Raw genomic sequence first — 19,748 nt, forward strand, 5'->3', positions numbered from 1 at the left:
GGTTGTGTTTTAGATGTGATGAGAAGTACATGCCATGACATAGGTGCAAGGACCGAACTCTTCAGGTTCTCCTTGACTGTGAAGACAAGGAAGACGAGAAGGGGGGTGGGAGCAGATCTGGAGAGGAGGAGAAGTTGCACCTGGATGTGGCAGATGTCTCTCTGAACTCTGTAGTGGGATTCAATCCGAGTCATATTATGAAAATGAAAGGAGAGATAGTTGGCCGTGACGTGGTGGTGCTAATTGATAATGGGTCCTTTTGTTTTGTATGCTTTAAATAGTTGGTTTTTCTAGGTTAGGGCATCTTGAATTTGGCTGAAATTTGAGATTTCTTAGATTTAGGTTTTCTTTGGGCTCTAGCGGCGTCTAGAGATTTGGGAGAGATCGATCCTCCTCTCGAATTGAGGATCAATTGTATCTTGCTATTTTATTCATCGACTAGTGGAATACAAGCTTTTCTTTGAGTTTTCTCTCCGTTTTCTCTATAATTTATGCTGTTTTTCTGTGATAACCTGCTGTCCAACTCTATAAACAACATATTTTCTGCTGTCTCGCTTCCGATTTGGCTAGGAATTACTTGCAAACTCAAGTATTTCCTATCAAATTGGTATCAGAGCATCATTTTTGGGACCTTAGGCAGCTGAAATCCTGATTTTTCAGCGAGCTTTTGGCTTTTGGAAGTGATTTTTTTGAGATCCGTTGGGATGAAAGATGACCAGAAAGAAGGTTGACGTCTTGGAAGGCGAAGTCGGCCAATTGAAAGCCAATTTGGAGGAAAGATTCCTCAACTTTCAAAATCAAATCACCTCCAACAATGAAAGGTTGGAGGGGAAGTTCACCGCGATGGAGGAAATGATGAAGAAACTACTTGAAATGAAGACCAATCCGGCGACATCAGAAGTAAGGGAGACTACCGACGGCCTTGGCATGGGAGGAAATCCGAAACCCTTAAGGGGGAGGAGAAATTCGGAGGTGGAGATCTTGGAGGAGGAAAACGACATGCCCCCTCTAGAATCGCTTTCTAGAGAGGAGATGAGCAGGGGATACGACCAACGGGAGGTTGATTTGGTCAGAAGGAGGGAAGAATTCAATCCCCGAGGTGCTGAATTTGAAAGAATCCAGCGTCGAGGTGCTTAATTCGAAGGGGGAGGGAAGAAATTCATCGCCAAGGTGCAGGAAAACGACATGCCCCCTCTAGAATCGCTTTCTAGAGAGGAGATGAGCAGGGGATACGACCAACGGGAGGTTGATTTGGTCAGAAGGAGGGAAGAATTCAATCCCCGAGGTGCTGAATTTGAAAGAATCCAGCGTCGAGGTGCTTAATTCGAAGGGGGAGGGAAGAAATTCATCGCCAAGGTGCTGAATTCGAAATGATTCAGTGTCAAGGTGTTGTTTTTGAAGAAAGAAGGGATGAACGTCATCGTCAAGGTGCTGAATCTGAAGGAATTCAGCGTCGAGGTGATGATTTTGAAGGAAGAAGAAGTGAATATGAAGAGGGATTCGAATATAATCGTCGGAGGGATGATCGGGACACTTGGGGGACTCTTCCTCTTCGAGGAATGGGAGGTCTTTGAGGGCAAAGATGGCCATTGGTTGATCTACAAAGTGGAGCGTTACTTCGCTGTCAACGGATTGACAGAGGATGAAAAATTGACAGCAACGGGTCTGTGTCTGGAAGGGAAAGCTTTGGCATGGTATCAGTGGCGTGATAGGAGGGAACCCATCCGAAGCTGGAGAGAGTTCAAGGATTGCTTATTAGAGCGTTTCTGAACCGACGGGGAGGAGACTTCTATGAGCAATTCTTTGCCTTGACTCAAGAAGGGACTGTGGCAGATTATCGGGATCAGTTTGAGTACTTGGTTAGCAGATTGGATCACATTTCAGAGTCAGCCTTAGAAGGGAACTTCATGAAGGGGTTGAAACCAGAGATCCGAACAGCAGTCAGGGTACTGGAGCCGAGAAACCTCGAAAAGGTTATGGAGCTGACGCAGTTGGTATATGATCAGAAGAAAGCAGAAAGAGGGGCTCGAGGAAACTGCTCAGGAGGCTCTTACAGGACGACGGCCACTCTTCTAGCACCCAAGGGGCCTGCATCAGGCAACTATAATGAGACCAACCGGGAGAAGCCAGTAGGAGGAGAGAGTGGGGAAAATTTCAAGAGGCTGACAGAGAAGGAGATGCAGGATAAGAGGACAAAGGGGTTGTATTTCAGATGTGATGAGAAGTACATGCCAGGGCATAGGTGCAAGGACCGAACTCTTCAGGTTCTCCTTGTCTGTGAAGACAAGGAAGATGAGGAGGGAGGTGAGAGCAGATCTGGAGAGGAGGAGAAGTTGTACCTGGATGTGGCAGATGTCTCTCTGAACTCTGTAGTGGGATTCAATCCGAGTCATATTATGAAAGTGAAAGGAGAGATAGTTGGTCGTGACGTGATGGTGCTAATTGATAGTGGGCTACCCACAATTTCATTTCCACTCAGGTCGTCAACCAACTGGGAGTAAAATTGGTGGACACAGGTTGTTATGGGGTGATGATGGGTACTGGGAAGGTGGAGAAAGGTAAGGAAATCTGTAAAGGAGTGGTGTTGACCATCCAGGGAATTCAAGTAAGGGAGGACTTTCTCCCACTAGAGTTAGGAAGCACTGATGTCATCCTGGGGATGAAGTGGTTGCAAACCTAGGGGGAAAGTAAGGACAATTGGGGAGCACTTACGATGGAATTAATGGTGGATGGGAGAAAGGTGGTTATAAGGGGAGATGCAGGGCTATCCAAACTCCAAAGCCATGACATCACTTTAGACCATGGTTTGAGATATGCAAGAGGTGGGGGAAGACTATCTGGTGGGACTACACAAGCTGAATGTGATCAAGATGGAGGAGGGAGGGGATGTTTCTCTTTTTGTGCGGCCCTTGGTTCAGCAATACAGTAAGGATTTTCAGTCACCTCAAGGATGGCCACCTCCACCGAAACACGAGCATATCTCCATCTTGAGGACAAGGTGGATTTTGGGGAGGGGAGTATTGTTAGACCGGTCTGTTGGACCGGTCCAGTCGGTCTTTACAGGGCCGGCAAGTCGCAAAGAGCGATAGATCTCCTTCTCTTGCGGAGATCGAGCGGCCCAACCAGCCCATTAGTGCATTTTAGGAAGTGTTTTTTAGCGTTTTGAGAGAGAAATTTGAATGTAGGGGCTGCTTAGGGATTTCCTTTTGATTTGTATGCATTAAATAGTTGTTTTTCCTAGGATTTGGGCATCTTGAATTTGACAGAACTTTGAGATCTCTTAGATTTAGGTCTTCTTTGGGCTCTAGCGGCGTCTAGAGATTTGGGAGAGATCGATCCTCCTCTCGAATTGAGGATCAATTGTATCTTGCTATTTTATTCATCGACTAGTGGAATACAAGCTTTTCTTTGAGTTTTCTCTCCGTTTTCTCTATAATTTATGCTGTTTTTCTGTGATAACCTGCTGTCCAACTCTATAAACAGCATATTTTCTGCTGTCTCGCTTCCGATTTGGCTAGGAATTACTTGCGAACTCAAGTATTTCCTATCACATTAATACATATTAGGGGTAGTTTTGGTATTTAGAAACTTCCATAATTTTTATCTCTTAATCTAAGCGAAAATGGATACAAGTTCTATATACCAAATTGATCAGAATTTTGCGTAGAATTTTATAAAATTATTTTCGTCAAATTCTGTTAACTTTAAATTTTTCACTTAAGTTTCGTCGCGACGCATCGAAATGCATGCGACGACCTACAATTTTCGTTTTCGGGTTTTACATCATAATATCTGTTTGTAGTTGTTTTCTCTTTCTTTTTTGTTTTATTTTGTGGCATGTTATTTTGGATCTTTGTGACGCTTCCGCATAATGTCTATTGATGCCTTGGTTACAACATTAATCTAGGCTAACAATTTTCGTTCTTACTACTTAACATCTTACTTGCAGCTCCTTGGCGTTATGGCTCATATCAAGGCTGAGAAGGATACTGTGGAAATTTTGGTGCAACCTGCAGAATTGTTTGAAAGGTTATTTCTTGAAATTCAGAATTTGAAACCTCAAATTGAGGATTTGGAGTATAAACTTGATGCTCGAGGGCAAGGAGTGAAATCTGTGGAGGAAATTCAATCACAGTTGAATGCATTGCAAAGCAAAAGGTGATTTGCCTTCTGATTTTATAGTTTTCTATTACAAGTTATCTGAAGTTAGCAAGAATAGAAAATGAATAATAATTTTATTTTAGATAATAAAAATAATTGGTTACTAGATTATTTTAGATGATAAAAATAATTGGTTACTAGATGGATGGTGTGGTTTATAGACAATCCTTTGCTGTTTTTTTCAGTTTGGTATGCCAATTTGCGACATTGTGGTGTGTGCTATTCATAATTGTAGTTGATGTGCTGTAGGTTTACGTTCTTGTCGAACCCATACTTTTGTTAATGCTTTGAGTTACTTTTTAAATACTCTTTACTCACTAAATGTTTCAGAAGGTTTCTGTTTTTGACTAAAATGGAAAAGAAAAAGAAAAGAAAGAGAAGGAAACAATTGGCTTTAAAATCTCTTGCCAAGACTGGATTATTGCTGAAATATTTGTTAATGATAATTTCATGCTAGGATCCCACATTGTACATCATCATCATCAACCGTATAGCATTATCCCATTTTGGGTTTGCATTATTAATGCTCAAATTTCATTCATTCTTATTGTGTGTTGTTTGAGGTGCTAAATCTATTTTATATAAAAATTGTCGGGAATCTATCCCTTGTTATTGGGTAACTCCAGTTTTAATACCCTTGAAGATTATCTAATGGAAAATAGGAACCAAAAACTTTAATCAGAAATTACATTCATCTCTAAGGCATGATCAATTAAAAATAATATCATAGTTTATTCTCATGATTTTTAAGAAGGAACTGCATGCTAATTTGGGCTTCCATACTGCTCGCCTATCCACACACGTAGATGCATGCAAGGAAAGTTTAGTTTTGGACTCGAGCATTAAAAAATGTTTAATGAACAAACCTATTCATTTCTAGACCAGATCATTTATGAATTATGTCAAAGTCTATGATGTGAAACAATCCCATGCGAAAATGATTTTCTTAATGAAGTTTGCACGTTTAGATTTAGAGGCAATAATAAGCAAGATCTTATACGGAATTGAACGATAAAATAAATATTAAAGTGGTACCTAGCTTAGGTTATCTCTCATGCATAGAGGTTGAGATCATTAAATAGTCAAATAAATCTTACTTTGCATACATGGATTGTTCCAACAGTTAATTCCAATACTAACAATAAGATTAGTCTATGAAAGATCCCTCACACAACTCTTCTAATTACTAGGTTTTAGCAGAGAAGCATTAACATGATCGTCATGAATTTACTAGACCACAATTGAAAGTCACTATGAAGATAAAAGATCCAGGGGAAGAGTTTACCCAATGGAAGTAGATTCGAGGCCCCGAGGTGATCATTTAGGTGCTTTAGAGAGTGGGCAGCAACTTTCAGGGCTTGGGAACCTTCTGGTCGGCGATTGGAGGTCTTCTGGACGTCGAGACAACAGCAGGAAACTGCTGGGCTTGCTGGACAGCACTAGGGGTGACTGGATAGCCACTATGAGGGATTTGACATCAGTTTTGACTTCCCAGAATGCTGGACTGAATTTCAAATTCAAATTGAAATCTAATTAATTTGGAGACCTCAAATCAAGGAACTAAATTAGGAAGGTAGTAATGGGCTTCATGAAAGCTAAAATTTGAATCCAGGGTTCAAGGGGGAAGGCGGCGACAAGGGGGAAGTCGACGGGCTGGTGGGCTGGCCGGCGGCTGTTGGTCGGCGGGCTGCTGGGCTGCAGGCCGACGACCTGGGCAATCCAGGGAGGGGGCGGCGGCAAAGAGCAAGGGAGGGGAAGAGGTAGGGAAAAATCTGGGGATTCAAAGAGTGAATTCCAATCTTCCACAATTGCTTCCACCCAAACCTTCGTGATGATGATGAGATCAAGAGAAATAAAGAAAAATAGAAGAACAAGAAAAACCTAGAACTCACAAAGAGATCTAGCTTCTCCAACGAACTCACTAAGAGATCGAGGAGGATTGCACTCACAAAGAGAACATGAAATGTAGAACTCACAAAGAGATCAAAGTAGAAATTTTCATTTGTCAATAATCATCATCCCTTTCCAAGAGGAAGGGGAGGGCTTAAATAGCCAAATACATGAAAGAAAATAAAAGACACAATTGCCCCTAGGGCAAACATAAAACAAAGCCCTTAAGTGAGGGTAGAAATGGAAAAGTACAAATAACAAATAAAATACATCAAAATAAATAGACGCAATCATAGCCGTTGGTCTTCGATGTCCTCATCAGTCTAATATCATGATTTTGAGGAAGGAATTGCTTGCTAATTTTAGGCATCTTTCTACTCTTCTATCACGCACAAGTGTAAACAAGGAAATAATTTTGTCCTTGGCATCAAATTTAATTACAACATCATCTTGCTAGTCAGCTTGCTATGGCAGATATAATACATGCACAGTGGAGGCTTTATCCTGTATTTGTACTCTTGTACGTTTGTTACAAGTCATTGTAGAATCATCTATCTCGTGGTTCCAATATCTAAAATTGGCAGTTTCCCTTTTATTGTTTTAAAGAATGAGACTAAATAAATAGTGATGAAATGTCTTTTTACATAATATGGCATATGTACCTTCTTCCATCATTGCAAATTTTAGTAAAACTTTATGTGACCAGGGATGCCTTGAGTTCTGAAGTAGAAAATTTGAGAGAAGAGCAGAGATTCTTGAGTGATGATTTATCTAACATACAGATGAGGTGGCATGCTCTTAGAGAGGAGAAGTTAAGGGCATCCGGTATATTACATAAAGTGAAAAAAGCAGAAGAGGAATTGATTCTTTTAGCTGAAGAAATGGCTCAAGCGGAGTTTGATGAGAAGGTATCTGCTTTTATTTATCATTTTATTCCTTTTATAACACCCATTTCTCGTTATTCTTGCTTTTTTATTTTTGTAGTAATTTTAAATTTTGAGTTTTTTGGTGTGAATTGCTCATCTTTTTATGGCAAATGCAATTAGATGATGCATCTATTTCTTATCTTTCACAATGGAAATAATTGCTGATCTAATATAATTCTATACGTCATGATTTGACCACATTTTGTTGACTCTTCCATCTAGAAAATAAGATTTGAATAAATATGTGACTTTGTTTGTCCTCACAGTTGGCATATTCTTGATTTCTATTATCCTAGTTAGAAATCATTTTAATTATTTTATAAAACTGTTAAAACATGCCTCTAATCATCAACATCCTCCCCATGTGTAATTTATTCATAAAGTTTTACCATTCTTATAATGCCCTTTGAACGTAGAAAAGTTGTGGATATTAATTCAGAAGTAGAAATTGTTTCACTCTTTTATAAAAATAGAAAATTGAGTTTATAAGTCCTATAAAGCCCAAAATTGTAGATATATACTCGTTGTTTCATTTATTGAGGAAATATATTTGACGCTTTATTTCTGATTATAACACTCATTTTCTAGCATTGAGTACTTATTTAAGTCAGCAATGACCAACTATGATTTGAAAAAGTGTTGTACAAACTTTGAATAATGTTGTAACCATATTTAAAAAAATTATGAGACTTGTTTGAACCTTGCCCGAGTCATTCAAAGGCCGATTTGAAAATCTCTTTGAACAGAGTTTGAATAGGTTCAAAGGCTTGGATATGTTCAAAGAAGGTTCAAACATGGTAGATACAACATAATGTGATCTAATATTTTCAAAAGACCAGGCTATAAGATTAATGCAGGAGGTAGGGATCTCAATAGGCATAATGCAATAAATTTAGCTACAATAGAGAATCAACCATTATCTATAACACATTTAAATAACAAGTATTACATCACCGCACAATCATTCAATGACATTGGTACTAGAATTACAATTGCTCCAAGAAAATAATTTGCTATAAAGGTGGTGGGCTTTTGGATTTATAGATAAATCGATTATGGCCTCTAATTCTACGGCAGATATAGGTACGTTGGACCATATCTTTCTCCTCCTTTAAAGTCCTTATTTTCTTTGGATGACCACTTTTATGCTTCACGAATGGGTGTAACACAACAACACCCTTTATTTCATTTGGAATCTCTCATGTATCTTCTATTTTCTTTGCATATATATTTTCAAAATTTGCAACTAACCATGCTTCTTGTGTATGAAACTTTGAACAAAAGCTATAATTATCGGCACCTCGATCTTGAGTTGCTGTTAACACATGTTCGCATATGAGACCCATGACGTCAAACTTTTCATATGTATATGTTCTATCTTACAAATCAACATCACTATTAAGGTCGCTATCAAAGACATACAATTCAAGTTAATTAATTGGATAGATGGTGCTTCTTCGATCTTCTTCGGTAACATTGTTTTTATGTTTGTGATGGTTGATTCAATTTTTCACTTGAGTTGGCTCAAATTAATTTCAATTCAATATTTGATTTGTGATGGTTCAATTTTATCAAAATTGGCTAATTAATTCAAATTTGACTTAATTTTTTACTCACGTCAATTCAAATTAATTAAGAGGAAAGTGAAATCAAAGTAACTATTCCTAAGTTCAAACTAAATCAAATCTACAAACCACTTCTAATCGAAGTAGTAAAACCTATTCCAAATCAAAATTAACAGGCAACTTTCAATGGAAGTAATAAGACCTATTTTAACCAATTTATTAGGGAAGCTTCTAAGTGAAGTAGCAAATCCTAAATCAAAACAGACAACTTCTAATATAAACAATAAGACCTATCAAAAACTGAGACTACAAGCAACTTTTAATAAAAGCAGTAAGATTTATCACAAACATAAACTATGAGCAATTCCTAAGAGGAGCAGTAAGCACCACCTAAATCTAAATCATCGGGCAACTCCTTAGTGGAGCAGTAAGCCCCATCCCAAATCAAATTATCGGGCAACTCTTAAGCTGATTTGTAAGCCTCATCCTAAACAAATCTAACAGGCAACTCCTAAGCAGAGCCATAAGTCTCATCCTAAACTAAATTATCAGGCAACTCCTGAGAGGAGCAATAAGCCCCAAACTAAACAAATTAACAGACATTCTAACATATATAAGCCCCAAAACTTAAATAACAACATAACCAAAAACAACATCTAACCACCCAGTCTATTTGGGATCCCTGAGAGGAGGCAACATATGGTCGCTAATCAGATTCTCTGCATGTTGCAAATAATGATTTGTTAGTATTGGTAGATTGAGATCTATGGTATTCCTCGGTTGATAGATAGGATCTTGATCGGGGCTGTCCTCATTCCCCCATAAGCAAGACTAAACTTAAAATTCCAAAGCTACGCTAAAGTGAATCATCATTAATCGAGAGTTCTCTCCTACGAAGTAGGAGGGGTAATTAACTATGTGGGCTTGCACTCATAGGAAGGACTTGGATCTAAATAAACCACAATATGAACATCGGGAGAAATCTAGTTAATTAAAAATCAATCTACCTTAAGGGAAATGTGGAAAGCAGGGTTTGTTCCTAGCACCATTTTTCTTGTGTGAACATAGATTTATCTAGTGAGTTGGCTTTTTCTTTGTTGATCTCATTCCTCTGTTCAATTTATATTATTTAATAGACATATAGGATATATCAATTTGACAATTTGTGGTTTTCAATTATAAGATGTTGATATGCTTCTTGGAGGCTATGAAGTGAGGCATCTTTAGAGTAGGTGTAGACTCCTAAGAGGAAGAAAAGAGAGGAAACCATAAATTTTTATTCATGCTAATTCATTACAATGGGGCCTATTTATACTACTTGGGTAAACCAAGTTAATAGGATAGACCTGGTTTACCTAATACATGCCTTAAGATAAAATAAGTATAGTTGGTTCACCTTAAAGAACAAAAAAAAGTAAAGCTAATTATATATTTGTAGACCATCTATTCTATGTTATCAATTTTGACAATTTTGGAGTTATTCTTCTCTGGCAATCTGATAGGAATTCGATCTCCACCCAACAAAAAAACAATAATAAAGAAGAGAAAACACAGCCGAAAGCAACGAGAAAGAATGAGATTATGGGCTAATTTTATTGATATCAGCACAACAACCCAAGATACAAGTTAATCTGTTATTTGAGAGATAGATCGACTCTCCACAAATCCTAGGAGCACTTGAAACAACTTCAAAGATAATTACTCTAAAACAGAAAATCACATAATGAAAATAAAGCAACTTAATTAATCCTAAATAAACATTCCTAATTCCCTCCCAAATCTAAATTTAAATAAACCCTCTTTCCCTAAACAAACATTCCTAATTCCCTCCCTCCCAATTTTAGTTTTCTATGATAAGTAATTTAAAGTAGAATTAATCTCCTTTAAGCCCCCTCTCTCCTTTCTTGTCGTCCACACTAGTGGGGTCCACAGGGCTCTTCGGCTCGCCAGCTATACCGGCTTCCCTTGCTAGGGCTGGGTGTATTGGCTAGACTAGTTCAGTCGGTCCATTATATACTAATGATTGTTGGTTGGTGCTTCATGTTGATAGTCCATTCTTCAAAATTTGTTTGTTTCACTTATAATCCAATGAAATATATTGATGTTTAACAAATGTTCATCTTGCGTTGAAAAATTTTCTTCCTTGGGAACATATTTTTGGATTACTGTGGTCGAAAGATAGCATTACCTTTTAAGCAATTAAAATTTCTTTAACTCGTTATCATTACAACCCCTGTGACTGCCTTTACTGACACGTGCAATATGTGCAAAATTTGTGAATTCACTTATAGAAATCACGATTACTTTGGCTACTTCTTACTTCCATTATTTTTTTGCAACCAATGGTGCCCTGGTTTAACATATCAATGAAATTTTGTTATTTCTTGGATTAATTGGATTATTCTTGTCATTTTATGTGGATCAACACCTGTTACTATAAGAGTTGTTATATCTACAACTATATTTCAGCTTGAATGTTTGATGTTGGATCCATTTTTAAACTAGTTTAGTATTTTATGATTTTATATTCATGTATTTGGGATGCAGTATGTTTCACCTATGAGTGTCTATGTATGAGTATTTTTTATATATGATGAGCTGGCATAGTGTTGTTTTTATGTATTTTAGTCTTTTTGTTATTGTTAATGTTTTTATCTGATATTTTGGGCTTATACGTATTGGATCATTTTTGACATCATGACCCATGAGGATTTTTTGTTATTAGGATTATTGATCGGTATGATAATGATAACAGTTATAATAAGGATGTAGGTGTGGTAATGATGATAGCTATGAAAATAATGATGGTAGGTAAGCATTTGGTGATAGGATTAAGTTTGGAAGTAGGTTTGTATATTTTGGTTTCTCCCTCCCATTTCTATAAATTGAGTCTCTTGTATTGCTAGGCACTTGATTTTTTAATGAAGAATGGTTTTTTGAATTTTTAGTCCTGTGTTTTCTTTCACTCGAGTGTCTCTTAAGTGTGAGTGACATGTCCCTAGGTGATGGACTTCCAAGAAAGGAAAGATAATAATCATGGCATGGGACTGCTTGTGGAAGCGATCTTCACTATCATCGGCTAATCTAGTTTCCACTATAGGAATTTAATTTTCATTGTGTTTCCAAAGTTCATTCTTTTTTGTAATCTCATCTCATCAAGTTTATTGCTGCTATTTTTATATAGAAATATCAAAATTTTCTTCTTTATTAAACTTAAAATCTCTTGTATTTATTTAAAACATTGACTAGTTATAACATAGTAAGTTTTGAGTTAAAAGAACTATGAGAGCATATATTCTTTAAACTCATTAGAACTATTCCAACTTGTCCTACACCTTTGTTGTTGACTTCTGTAGCTTTCTCTGACTAACTGAAGTTATATTATTTTTCAGCATTTAGCAGAATCTCTTCTTCCCTTGTTGAAGGATAAAGAGAAGGCAGTTCAGGAACACACAAATTTGAAAACAAAGTTGGATCAGGAATATGAGGAACTGGCCGAAAACAAAAGAAATTTTCAACAGGAATTTGAAATGCTTCTAAAACTTGCTTCTAGGATCAAAGAGTATGCCTTTAAACTATGAAGGTCATCATGCTTGCCATTTATCTGTCATAACTTAGTTTTGATAATTTAGAATATCTTATTAGGTACCTGGACTCAAGGAGGGATGAAAAACTGAAGGAATTGCAGGACAAACTCCTCTTATCTGAGTCTCAGTTGCAGGAATGTGAGAGCAAGAAACAGGAAATTTTAGCGGATTTAAACAAGAGTAAAGAGGTACTTATTAGTCAAGATCAATTAAAAAGAAACATAGATGACAACTTGAATTACAGAAAAACAAAGGCGGAAGTGGATGAACTTACTCGTGAGATTGAATTACTTGAGGAAAAAGTACTAGCCATTGGAGGAACTTCTGCCATTGAAACTGAAGTTAAAAAACATCTAAAAGAAAAAGAAAGGCTTCTGTCAGAGGTATTTTTCTTTCATATGTGATTAATGTTTTGTGATGTTTTGTGATTGGCTGATATTTTTTGTTGTGGTATATGCTTCTTAGTTAGGCAGCTTCTAGATTTCGTATGAAGTATTATTGGATATTAGGCTCATTCTCTCATTAAACTTTCCATGTTTGTCTAACAAGCTTATGCACTGTTAAGAAAGTCTTTATTTATTAATATTTAATAATAATACTAAAAAATTCCAATTGGACAAATAAATTTCTTTTCCTTCTGCAAATTTAATTTTATTAATTGTTATATGTATAGAAACACTGCATCCCTGTCTGTTCTACCTACATTCCTTTTATAACTCTGCACTTTTGAAGTATTTCTTTATTTTATTTGAATAAAATGAAGTATACAAGGGCCTTTGCAGTTGATTGAACTTCGTACATGTTGAGGAACTGCTTTTGATGCTTATTGAAGGTGTTTTAAAGTCAAAATTAGCATAGTTTATCTTATTGTAATAATTTGGATTTGGCTTGTTGCAGTTTGTGTGATCATTATCTTTATCTTAACCCTTATTTCAACCACTTGGGGCTAAGACTATGAATACTTATTTTCCATTCGTTCTTATGGAGTGTTGTTTGCGGTGTTAAACCTCACTTGCACATAATGACAAACTACAATTGTGATGCTATGCAAAATTACCCGAATGACTTTCATTCATAAAATGAACCACGTCATTGCATCTAGAATGTTGAAATTATTAGGAAAGGACACTAATAGATACTCACATGAGAAAAATAATGAAAATTTCACCTCATATGAAACAGGAAAAAATTTGACATGCTCGAGCGAAGAAAATTTGAGCGAGTCAACATAAAGTTAAAATTAATGTTCATTTATTAATTTATTAATAGTTTTAAGTTTAATTTCAAAATTATGATTTAGTTTTTAAATAATTATTGCAAATAATATAAAAAAATCAAAATATTTTATAATTTGAATATTGTAATACTATAATATGTCCTTCTGCTATAGGTAAAGGATGACTATATCATTTTTGTTCGAATTTTTTAATTATTAAATAATTACAAAAATAAAAATTCTAAACCTAACGATATTCATTACATTCCCACATTCTTCCTCATTTTCATTGAGCTTCTTGATTTCCTTCCAGCCAAATGATGCCCATGCTTGTGCAAGACCTCTTAGGCGACTCTCACGCCTTCGCTTGCACGATCTCCATAGTCGCATACTACCTAACCCTCTAGCTGACAAGTTTCGTTGCGTTATTACATGCTCAAACATCTGCGTTGTGGCACTATTGTCTCGCACGCACCGACTGCCTTTGCCTAATAATTGTCGACCTTGCTAGGGGTGTAAGTGAGTTAAATCGACTCGTGAGCCGGCTCAGCTCAATAAATGGCTTGTGAGTTGAGTTTTATGAGCTAATGAGCCAAGCTTGAGCTTAGCCCCGACTGGACTCGCTAGATCGTGAACTAGCTCATTTAATAAATATTAACATAAAATATACTTTAAAATATATTAGGATTCAAGATTTTTTAAAGTACAAAATTGTTGAAAATGATTGAAATTTTATTTCATTTCTTTATATTAGGTGATTCTTTATTAATATTTTGAAATAATTTCCCATTCTTTTTATCATTTTATTATAATAATTCTTTAACTCATAATCATTTTTAATATTATCGAAGGCAAGGGCACCATTGATTGGACAAGAAAGTAAGGAAAATCTTAATATGAGGATAATGATGGAGGGTCGGGAGATGAAAATTTTGGGGGAAGAAAAGGAGATGCCAAATTTGGAGCCACTTCCAAGGAGGGCAACAAGTGAAGGGTTTGGCTGGCGAAGAAATTGGGATGGTGAAGATCGGAGAGCTAATTTGGTGGAGAGGGAAACATGGAGGGATCACAACAGCCGCTGCATTGGAGGAGGTTGAAGCAATTGGGGCAGTGGCGATCCTAGGGCAAGAAACTTGAAAATGTTGTTTTTTTAGGGAGAAAATGCTCACGATTGTTATAGGGTGGAGTGATATTTTGCTGTAAATGGGTTGACAGAACATGAAAACTCACCGCAATCGCTCTATGTCTGGAGAGGAACACTCTGTCCTGGTACCAGTGGAATGACTTGGGAGATCCGATTCAATCATGGAGGGAGTTCAAAGATTGTCTACTAGAACATATTTGAACCAGTCAAGAAGGAAACTTCTATTAACAGGTTTTTGCTCTGGTGTAGGAGGGGATAGTGATTGAGTACCGGGAGAAATTTGAGTACTTATTAAGCCAATTTGGAAGGTTGTCAAAGACTATGCTAGTGGGGAACTTTATGAAGGTGATCAAGCTTGATATTTGTGTAGTTGTTCGAGCACTGAGACCACGTGGCTTAGGGGAGGCTATGATGTTAGCCCAGTTGGTGGAGGAAAAGAACTCTTTAAATAGAAGTAGCCATAATAGCAGTTCGAGAGTGTCCTACCGCATGACCAATACATTTCTAGCATCAAAGGTGTTAACAGTACTGATTTAGAAGGAAGCTCTGAGGGATAAATGTTAGGGAATATGACCGGGTGGGCACTTCAATATGTTGACTGAGTTAGAAATTCAGTAGAAGAGGGATAAGGGTTTATGCTTTAGGTGTGACATGAAATTAGCTCCATGTCACCATTTTAACAACCGTTTGTCATGATCCTAACATTCTATGATGAAGAGGAAGATGCTGCATAGGAGGAAGTAGATGAGGAAGTTGATTACCTGCACTTAGATGTTGCAGAAATTTCCTTTAACGCAGTGGTCAGGTTCACATCAAACCACACCATGAATGTTAAGGGGAAGATCGAGCATTAGGAGGTGGTAGTGCTGATGGATAGTGGAGCTACTCATAACTTTATTTCCAATAGAATGGTGGATTAGTTGGGACTGAAATTAGTGGACATGGGGGGCTTTGGGGTTGTGTTGGGAACAGGAAAAGTAGAGAGGAGTAGAGAAATTTGCGAAGGGATGATCCTAATCCTTCCAGAGGTTCAGGTATTGGAAGATTTTCTGTTATTATATTTAGGGAGCACATATGTGATACTGAGAATGAAGTGGTTGCAGAAGTTGGGGAAGACTAAGATTGATTTGAAGGCTCTAACAATGGAGTTCAGGGTTGAGGGGAGGAGAGTGGTTATTAAAGGGGGTCCTAGCCTCTCCAAAATTATTGTTTCACTCAAAATCATGGTGGGGGAAATCCAGGATGAAGGAGTGGGGCTTTTCGAGGAGCTTTGAGCTTGGATGAAGAATAGGATGGAGAGAAGATAAAGTACCATATATGGTTCAGCCACTCCTACAATAATATTAAGGTGTTCCAGCTAGTTCAAGGTTGCCTCCTCCACAGGAACACGAGCATGCTTTCCTCTTGAAAAAGGTTCACAAATCAGTATTCGTCCGTACCGTTTTCCACAATTCTAGAAGGATGAGATCGAGAGATAAACAAGGAGACAGTGCCACACAAGTATCCTATTTTAGTGATTGATGAGTACTGAATGAGTTTTTTGGAGTGGTGCTTTTTCTCGATGATTGATCTGAAGTTAGGGTATCATGAGATCCGAATGAGGCTTGAGGATGTTCCTAAAATGATATTTTGGACTCATGAGGGACACTATGGATTTTTATTTAAGCTTTTTGATTTCACTAGTGCTCCAGCTACTTTCCAATCCCTGATGAACATTGTATTTCAACCATATCTGCGAAGGTTTGTGTTAGTTTTCTTTGATGATATTTTGATTTACTGCAAGACTAAGGAGGAGAACTTAGAACACTTGTACCCTTTGGGGTTACAAGCATCTCTTCCCTCCAGTGAGGGTAAAATTGGAAAAGTACATAAATAAATTAAAAAACATAAAATGGCTCTAAAATAAATCGGCACGATCATGGCCGTAGATCGTCGGCCCCGCTTCTGGTAGACTTTCCAAGGCTTGATGTCCTCATCACTTTTACTTGAATATCATAGTTTAAATCAGAAATTATCAATATCTTTAGCTTTTTTTCCAACCCATTTAGTTTCATGAATATATAGAATATTTATTTTTATAAGAATAAGAAAATCTATTAATTCTATTAATTTACTTGTATAAGAGTACCTATAGTCTAAGTTTCCTATTATAATTCTTGTTTCATGGACTTGCTTCTTTGCCCACATCCATCTATGATGTGAGAACACTTGCTTATTTAATATTGTACCCAGGCATCGGTGCAACAGCCCTTACATATTTTTTGTTTTTTAGGCCATGCATCGCTCCCAATAAACACCTAATATTAACACAATGTATTAAATGATTCATGTCATGATTGTTCGAGAAGTTTTATGCTAGTTATCGACTACCTAACGAAACATCTATTTTTCTTATCTCAAACTTGGGACCTGGCTAGAGTGGTATAAATTAAAGAAATGAAGACAAAAAACTAAAATAATATCAGCCTAAATGATTTGTATTTTTAATGAATAATTTTTTTTAGATTTGCGTCATTTTGCCCAGCTTAAAATATTTGCCTTCAATGAGTTATGTATTTTATATTTGTCACGCAAATCTAGTTAAAACGAATATGCTTTTTACAAAGTGTTCGCCGGATTACCACAAGTAGGTTTGTCATCATAAAGTTTAAAATATTTTTATTATCCACTATTAGTAAAGGACACGATCTCCACATATAGGATAGTGCTTTTGAGATAGGTGAGTAGAAGTGTTTGGTAAGATGTTGGATGGAAATTTGCAAGGAGGTGATAAGAGACAAGAATCCAATGCATTTGAAGTAGGTTAAAGGCTTGAATAATACTATAGCTTCTTGGAATTTCCATTTGTTAAGTATTTTTCTGAATGCATTGCATGATCAATATGACTTCATCTTTCTTATAATTACGATATTAAAGGTTCCCAGAAGAAGTTTCTCAAGATTTGGATGTACAGTTATTTTATCATCTAGTTTGAATTTCACATGTCTTATATTCACATCAATTCTAAATTTATAGTTTTTATAATTTATAATCAATTTTCTACAAATATCATGTAAATTATGCAAGTGTTATAAAGTAATAATGCGTCTTAATGGAGAAGAATAATGATTTATAACCAATTCTTAAATGACAAGTTGATAAAGAAATTTGAAATCAAATAAGCCAAATAAGTATGATATACTTACATTTACAAGCAATTTTCTTAAAGAAAATCATCCCAAATGATTTTATATTAATGGAGATGTTTTATGAACTTTTAATTTTGACCAAATGAATGAAGTTTTAAAGTTAAAGTTTTCCTTAAGACAATCATTAACAAGTTCATTGAAATATTCATAAAATTTCATTTTCTCACCAAAATTTGTTTGAGTTTGGAAATTAAGGAACTAAACCCAAGAATAAAATTAATTTTTGTTTGATTTGTAGAGATAATTTGTTAGAAATGTTAGCTGGCATAATTGATTTAGGTTCATAGTCAAAAATGGATTCAATTTCTATTAAAGCTCAGTTTTATATTCAAGAATTTTATTCAAAAGTTTTGGTTTATATTTTCAAGTACGTTTAATTTCAATTTCCAATACAATTCTTAATGCAGGTTTAGATTCAAAATATACAAATTTGGTTTTAGCAAATCCTAACTCTTGTTTAAATATAAGTTCATCTTCACAAATAAGTTGTAAAAGTTCAAATTCAGATTAGCCAAATTGAGCAACTACAGATCATCTTTTGTACTGAAAACACAGAAAGTGCATCTTAGATGCTTAAAATCAAACTCTCTTTTGAAGAAGGAAATGCTAAGTAGCATATTTGAACTTTAGTGATCACAAGTTATAGCTTTTCATATTTGCAATGCACTGCTAAGCAAATGTAGCATCTAAACTGAGGTAGTTAGAGCTTTGCAGATGTCATCTACTGCTTTGCCCCTGAAATATTTAACAATTTCATTTTCTTTCGGAATTTGCTTCTGTCTTTCTTGTAGTTTTTAGGCTTATTTATTTTGGATTTTTCAGGTTTTAGTCTGCTTCGTAGAAAGAGGCTTTACTGTAGTGTTTGTTTCAGGGTTTGTCAATTTTTGCTGGTTGAACAGTAATATTTTATGCCTTGCATATCTAACTGATTGATAAAATGACTTTTTAACACATTTTACAGCTGAATAAATGTCAAGGTACGATTTCCGTTTACCTAAGTAATGTATCAAAGAACAAGCTTGATCTTAAGCAAGCACAGTACCATGACATTGACAAGCGCTACTTCAACCAACTCATCCAACTCAAGGTAGCTGATTGAGTTTGTCTTGTTTTTTAAATTTTAAACATTTGTCAGTATGCCTACAAATTTACTTGTGATGCTGCAGACCACAGAAATGGCAAATAAGGACCTTGACAGATACTACGTTGCACTTGATAAGTAAGATCTCAACGTTTTACTCATTTAATGCCATATATCTCGTTTTATTTGGGTATTGAGCTAGGCTATGCTTCTTTCATTTTTGTAGTTTAAATGAAAGAATTCAATTTTCTCTTCTTTTTGGTAATCATGTACATGGTTCATTCCAAAGAATCTTGGCAGCCTGGACTGTCAATGATCTTTATTTGTTATTTTGAAGATTTCTGTCTATATTATTTAGTTGTTAAATCCCTTATTTATAATAAGGAAATTAATATAAGGGGGATTTAATGAAAAGTTCACTCTCATTATTGGAAGGGGTAATTAACTATAGGGGATTGCACCTATAGGAAACCAGAACTCATATTTAAAAGTCCTCGCAAAATGAGGGCGAAATATCTGGGTAGTGTCTTATTTCAAACCCAATATGCCTTCTGAAAATTTACCTCAGGACTTAATCCGTTAAACCCCCACCCCCAAAGGCTGGGGAGGCCGGGGCGTGAATTTTCGGAGCCCACACCTGGTCATCAGAAGGTCGCCATTTTATATGACCAAACCATCTAAGACGACTCTCTCTAATCTTATCTTCTACTAGAGCTACTCAAAACTTTTCACATATATGCTCATTTCGTATCTTGTCTTTAAGAGTAAAGCCACTCATCCACCTGAGCATTCTCATCTCTACAACGCTTAACTTAATATTATGCTTCTCTTTTAATGGCCAACATTTTGTACCATAAAGCATTGCAGGTCTCACTACCATCTTATAGAAATTTTCCTAAGTTTGAGAGGGACTTTTCAATCACATATCAAGCCCGATGCATTCCTCCACTTCAACCATTCAACTTGAATTCTACTAATAATATCCCCATC

General features: G+C 36.2%; 1 protein-coding gene across 1 annotated transcript in view; it reads left to right on the forward strand.

The window, feature by feature from the left end:
* The window catches only part of LOC110105633 (DNA repair protein RAD50), a 54,428-nt gene that overhangs the window by 32,383 nt on the left and 2,297 nt on the right, over nt 1-19,748 (forward strand). Inside the window, exons 17-22 of the mRNA XM_020835212.2 lie at nt 3,950-4,158; nt 6,758-6,959; nt 11,935-12,104; nt 12,188-12,512; nt 18,639-18,764; nt 18,844-18,896. Of these exons, the coding sequence (XP_020690871.2) occupies nt 3,950-4,158; nt 6,758-6,959; nt 11,935-12,104; nt 12,188-12,512; nt 18,639-18,764; nt 18,844-18,896 (1,085 nt within the window). The remainder of the gene's footprint in view (nt 1-3,949; nt 4,159-6,757; nt 6,960-11,934; nt 12,105-12,187; nt 12,513-18,638; nt 18,765-18,843; nt 18,897-19,748) is intronic.

The sequence above is a fragment of the Dendrobium catenatum genome, unplaced genomic scaffold (genome assembly GCF_001605985.2).
Source record: "Dendrobium catenatum unplaced genomic scaffold, ASM160598v2 fragScaff_scaffold_671, whole genome shotgun sequence".
Taxonomy (NCBI): domain Eukaryota; kingdom Viridiplantae; phylum Streptophyta; class Magnoliopsida; order Asparagales; family Orchidaceae; genus Dendrobium; species Dendrobium catenatum.